Below are 6,091 nucleotides of genomic sequence, written 5' to 3' on the forward strand. Positions count from 1 at the left end.
TTACCTACCCCTAAATCCTCTCCTGCCTTCCCGCTGTAGTTTGACAGTCTCTTCGATACTTGTTTGTCTCTGTATTTATTTTTGTTCATCAGTTTATGATGTTCATTATAGTCCACAAATGAATGAGATCATGTGATATTTATCTGTCTCTGACTGGCTTAATTCGCTTAGCATAATGCTCTCCAGTTCCATCCATGTTGTTGCAAATGGTAAGAATTCCATCTTTTTTATAGCTGCGTAGTATTCCATTGTGTAGATGTACCACAGTTCTTTAATCCACTCATCTGCTGATGGGCATTTAGGCTGTTTCCAAATCTTAGCTATTGTAAATTGTGCTGCTATGAACATAGGGGTGCATATATCTCTTCTGATTGGTGTTTCTGTTTTCTAAGACATATTTCTAGAAGTGGATTACTGGATCAAATGGAAGTTCCATTTTTAATTTTTTGAGGAAACACCATACTGTTTTCCACAGTGGCTGCACCAGTCTGCATTCCCACCAGCGGTGCACGAGGGTTCCTTTTTCTCTGCATCCTCTCCAGCACTTGTCGTTTTTTGATTTGTTGATGGTAGCCATTCTGACAGGTGTGAGAAGATACCGCATTGTCGTTTTTATTTGCATCTCTTGGATGATTAGTGACTTTGAACATGTTTCCATATGTCTCTTGGCCTTCTGTATGTCCTCTTTCGAAAAGTGTCTATTTAGGTCCTTTGCCCATTTTTTTTATTGGATTGTTTATCTTCCTTCTGTTGAGTTGTATGAGTTCTTTATAAATTTTGGAGATTAAACCCTTATTGGAGATAACATTGGCAAATATGTTCTCCCATGCAGTGGGCTTTCTTGTTGTTTTGTTGATGGCTTCTTTTGCTGTGCAGAAGATTTTTATTTTGATGTAGACCATTTGTTTATTTTCTTCTTAGTTTATATTGCCCTAGTTGTGTTGATAAACATAATGTTATGACAATTGTCTACGATTTTGCTGCCTGTAGCTTCTTCTAAGATTTTTATTGTTTCTTGTCTTACCTTTAAGCCCTTTATCCATTTTGAGTTTATTTTTGTGTATGGTGTGGGATATTCAGGACCATTTATAATGAGATCTGAAGGGTTACAGGGAAAAGTCATTCCCGGCAGAAGGAACGGAATGTCCAGAGACCCTGGGGTGGGGAAGCCTTGTCTCAGTGTGACTGGAGGGCAATGAGCCAAGGCAAAACTGGCATTGCAGATAGAGAGAGGGCAAGTGCCAGACCAGGTGGGGTCTTGTAGCCATGGTTAGAAGCTGGGGTTTAGTGCAAGTTCAGTGGAAACCACCGAAAGGTTTCCAAGCTAAAGAGTGACACATTCTTTTTGTATTTTTCTTTTAGTTCGGATCCCTTTGTTTCCTGTGTAGGAATGGATTGTAGCAACACAAAGATAAAAGTCAGGAGACAAGATAGAAGCCCACAGTAGTGGCCCAAGTGAGTTATGTTGAAGTTGGTGGTGGCAGAGAAGTGGCAGTTTTAATATATGATTTGGAGGTAAACATGACAAAGTGAGAGGACACAGGAAAAGAGAAAGCCAAGATCATTTCCCAGGTTTTAGGCTGGAGCAATGGTGTCTATGGTAACTCTATACATGAAGATAACTCAGGGAAGAAAAAATTTTCTTTATTCCCCCACCCCCACCCACAGGGGATGAAGTATAGGCAATGGATGGTCTAGTAGCAGACACTTCCTTAGGAAAATATGAGCATATTGGAGGCCTAGAATCAAATCCCCCATCACTGTACTCTGAGAATGAAGCTTGGTGCCTGCCACACAGGTAGGTATTGAATAAGGTTTGCTAACTGCATGTGGGAACAAGCAGAACCCAAGTAGAGAGGAGCACCTGGGAGATTTCCCTTAAACATAGGATTTGAAAAGAAAAAAAGTTTTAAATATTATTGGTTATTTTAATTTATATTATATTTACATATTGAGGGCCCATGCCCTCTAAAAAATTTGTAGTAAAATATACACAACATAAAATTTACCATTTTAGTAATTTTAATTAAAAATATATAACATCATTAATTTTATCACAATCTAATAATTTATCTTTCAATTACAGCTGACATACAATAATATTTTAGTCTCAGGTGTACAGCATAGTGATTAGGCATTTATATAATTTACTTAGTGATCATCCCAATAATCTTGTACCAATCTGACACCATACATAGTTATTGCAATATATATACCCCCCTATGGTGTACTTTACATCCCCATGACTATTTTGTAGCTATCAATTTGTACTTATTAATCCTTTGCCTCTTTTCACCCATCCCTCCAATCCCCTCCTCAATCTGGCAACCAGAAAAATGTTCTGTGAATAGATGAGTTTGTTTCTGTTTTGTTTGTTTATTTTGATTTTTAGATTTCTCTTATAAGTAAAATCTTAAGGTATTTGCTTTTCTCTGTCTGACTTATTTCACTTACCATAATACCCTCTAGGTTTATCCTGCTTCCACAAATGGTAAGATTTCATGCTTTTTTATGGTCAAGTAATATTCCATTGTAAATACTAGTATGTACCACTTCTTCTTTGTCCATTTGTCTGTGGTGAGGGCAGGGCCAGCGAGCAGGCAGGAACAGCCAACCTCTTGGTCCCTTCCCCCAGCTGTCAGGCACCAATCACCCGATGGTGGACAGGCAACCGGGGTGGGAGGCGGCAGGGGGTGGGGCCGGCTGCAGGAAGCTGGGGAAGATGGTCCTGATTGCAGGCCAGGCCTAGGACTATACCCGTGCACAAATTTCATGTGCCAGGCCTCTAGTAGATAGTATAAGGAAGAGTCTTGTTTTCTTATCCATTCAGCCACTCTATGCTATTTGATTGGTGAATTTACTCTATTTATATGTAAAGTGATTGTTGATAGGTTTGTAGTTATTGTCATTTTATTATTCATATTTTTAATTTTCTTCTTCTTCTTTTTTCTTCTTTAAGTATCTAACATTTTTTATAATACTGGTTTGGTGATGATGAACTCCTTTAGTTTCTCTGGCCTGAGAAGCTCCTTATCTCTCCTTCAATTCCAAATGATAGGTTTTCTGGGTAGAGTAATTTTGGTTGTAGGTCTTTGCTTTTTATTATTTTGATATTTCATGCCAATTCCTTCTGGCCTCCAAAGTTTCTGTTGAAAAATCAGCTGACAGTTTCATGGGAGCTCCCTTGCAATAACTAACTGCTTTTCTCTTGCTGCTTTTAAGATTCTCTCTTTGTCTGACTCTTTGGCATTTTATTTTATTTATTTATTTATTTATTTATTTATTACTGTTTAAGAAATTTTTATTAAAGCAAGAATTTTATAATCCAAATTATGTTTCCTTGCTCAGTTATCAATTCTGTTATTTAAAACAGAAGTGACATTCTGAGCTATTCCACAGTAAAGAATTATAAAATTAAAGAAAGGAATGTTTTAAATTTTTGTACTTTGCTGAAAATTCTTTTTCCCAGGGTCTATAAAAACATTAATTTGTGTTTGTATTTTGCTATTTTTTGTGGGGTTTTTTGTTTTTTAATCAATAAGTAATCTAGGACTAGCATTATTTTTTGCTAGACCTGGCATTTGCTCAGTACATAAGGTCCAAAGTTTCCTTTCCTTTATTTATTTATTTTCTATTTTGCCATGTTTTTTTCTGTAATATTTTTTGATGTTTAGATATTTTTCTTCGGTGAAGCACGAGTTTCTTCTCGTGGTCCCTGATCAATTTTAAACAGTTGGAACACCGGTGGCACTGTTAACTGCTTTCTGGGAAGCCTCTTTAGCTTGGTGGGCTTGTAGTACACCTATAGCTTCATCAACTTTAGAATGGAGAGACTCTGGAGACACAAGCATATGAAGAAGTTCTGAATTATCGACCTCCAACAACATGCCAGTGATTTTACCAGCAAGAGTAGGGTGCATGGCTCGAATGAGAGGAAACAGCCATTCACCCAACATTTGCTTTTGCTCTGGAGGAGGGGCAGATGCCAACATGGAAGCAGTCAAAGGCTCCTGACCTTGTACATGAACAGCAGGCTGCTGCGTGGTAACTTGTGGCTGTGCATTAAGATGTTGTTGAGGACTGCAAACTCCTCAGCATATTTATACTGTGGAACGGTGCGGACAGCAGGAGTAGCTGCAGCAGCAGCCACTGCAGGACGAGGACCCATTGTCTGTGTTGACGTGTTAGCAACACGCTGTGTGGACATGACTCGTGGAACCTGTGAAGAAGCTGGTCTCATAGTACTAAATGGTGGTCTAGGAGCAGCTGGGCGGATAGCACCGGGCATATTTTGGAATGGATGAGGTCTGGCACCCTGAGCAGTCCAGCGAGGACTTGGTCTTAGCTGAGCAATTTGGCTGGGAGGATAGTATGCAGCACGGTTCTGAGTCTGTGGGATAGCTGCCATGAAGTAACCTGAAGGAGGTGCTGGCTGGTAGGGGTTGATTAAGGGGTTAAGGGGTTGGGGACAGCTCTCACACTTGCCATTCTCTGCATATACTGGTTAGTGAGGTGAGCCTGGAACTCTTCTTTGCGCTGAGCTAAAGCTACGTACAATGGTTTGGTAGCCACAATTCTACCATTCATTTCTGTAACTGCTTTAGTGGCTTCTTTTGGGGAGGAGAAACATACAAAACCAAACCCTTTGCGGAGACCACCCTCCATCATAACCTTTGCGCTAGTGATTGTACCAAATGGAGAGAACTCTTTCCGGAGACGTTCATCATCAATACCATCATCAAGATTTTTCACATAAAGGTAAACACCCTGGTATCTGGTGATCCTATCTTGCTTCACCTGTTCAAATTTGCACTTAAGTTCCGTCTGCCGTTCCACTTTTTTCTGAGCTCGGCCAACATAAATTTGTTTTCCAGTGAGCTCCTTTCCATTCATCTCATCCACAGCTTTCTGTGCATCTTCATGCCTTTCGAAGCTTACAAATCCAAAACCTTTGGATTTTCCACTTTCATCTGTCATTACTTTCACACTTAAGGCAGGTCCAAACTTGCCAAAGAGATCCTTAAGGCACTCATCATCCATGTCTTCTCCAAAATTCTTAATGTAAACATTGGTGAACTCTTTTGCCCTACCTCCAAGTTCTGCTTCTCGTTCTTTATGAGACTTAAATCGCCCAACAAATACTTTACGATCATTCAGAAGCATCCCGTTCATTTTTTTCAATAGCTCTTTCAGCTGCTTCCTGTGACTCAAAATGTACAAACCCATACTCCTTGGAACCATTTTCATCACAAACCACCTTACACGAAAGGATGTTACCAAAAGCAGAAAAGGTATCATACAGTGCTTTATTATCAATGGACTTGTCCAAATTTTTAATGAATATGTTGCCCACTCCAGTTTTGTGACGTGGTGGATCACGCTGAGACCACATGATGCGAACTGACTTGCCCTTTATTACATCAAAATTCCTGGTGTCTAAAGCGCACTCCGCGTCTGCCGGTGGCTGGAAGTTCACACACGCGCAGCCCAAGGAGCGGCGGGTGGTCATGTCCCTGCAGACCTGATGGAGAGGATGGGCCCGGCCGGGCTGAACTCCTGGCGGAGCACCGCCTCGGTCACGTCGGGGTGGAGGTCCCCCACGTAGAGCGAGGCCACAGGGTAGCTGGGGGCGCAGGGGTTCATCTCGGCACGGCTGCCCGTGGGGCCACAGGCCACGACCTTTCCGTGAGAGGAGGGGAGCGGGGCGAGCGCAGAGGGACAAAAATCAAGCGGAATCTAGAATTACGCAACGGCCGCAGGACGGTCAGTCCGCTGCCGCTGGCCGCCTGCCGCCGGCTGGGAGCGAGGTGCGGTGTCGGATCCGGGCAGCGAGAAGGCCTCGGTCTCTGGGTTCCTTCTTGGAGCTGCTGGGGGCCGCGGGCGGGTTGGTCTCGGCTGCTTCACTGGGTTATTTTATAAAAAGGAAGAAAAAAAAAGTCTTGGGGCGGCTGGTCATGGACTTTTTGTAAAATTTTTTGGGTTTTTTAAAAGTTTTTTTTTTAGGTTTTTGGTTTGTTTGTTTTTTAAAATAATAAATGTGTGTCCCGAGCCTGGAGCACACACTCTGAACTCTCAGCACTAACCCCCTGGG

The 6,091-nt window shown here is 41.6% G+C and overlaps 1 protein-coding gene across 1 annotated transcript; it reads right to left on the minus strand.

Moving 5' to 3' along the window:
• Positions 1 to 3,635: 3,635 nt before the first annotated feature.
• Positions 3,636 to 5,658, minus strand: LOC129148067 (polyadenylate-binding protein 1-like). Its single transcript, XM_054712427.1, is given in 5 exon segments — positions 3,636 to 4,093; positions 4,096 to 4,456; positions 4,459 to 5,175; positions 5,177 to 5,520; positions 5,523 to 5,658. Coding segments are annotated over 5 exon segments (1,911 nt in total). The 5' UTR covers positions 5,644 to 5,658; the 3' UTR covers positions 3,636 to 3,725.
• Positions 5,659 to 6,091: the final 433 nt, after the last annotated feature.

The sequence above is a fragment of the Eptesicus fuscus genome, chromosome 3, assembly GCF_027574615.1.
Source record: "Eptesicus fuscus isolate TK198812 chromosome 3, DD_ASM_mEF_20220401, whole genome shotgun sequence".
NCBI lineage: Eukaryota > Metazoa > Chordata > Mammalia > Chiroptera > Vespertilionidae > Eptesicus > Eptesicus fuscus.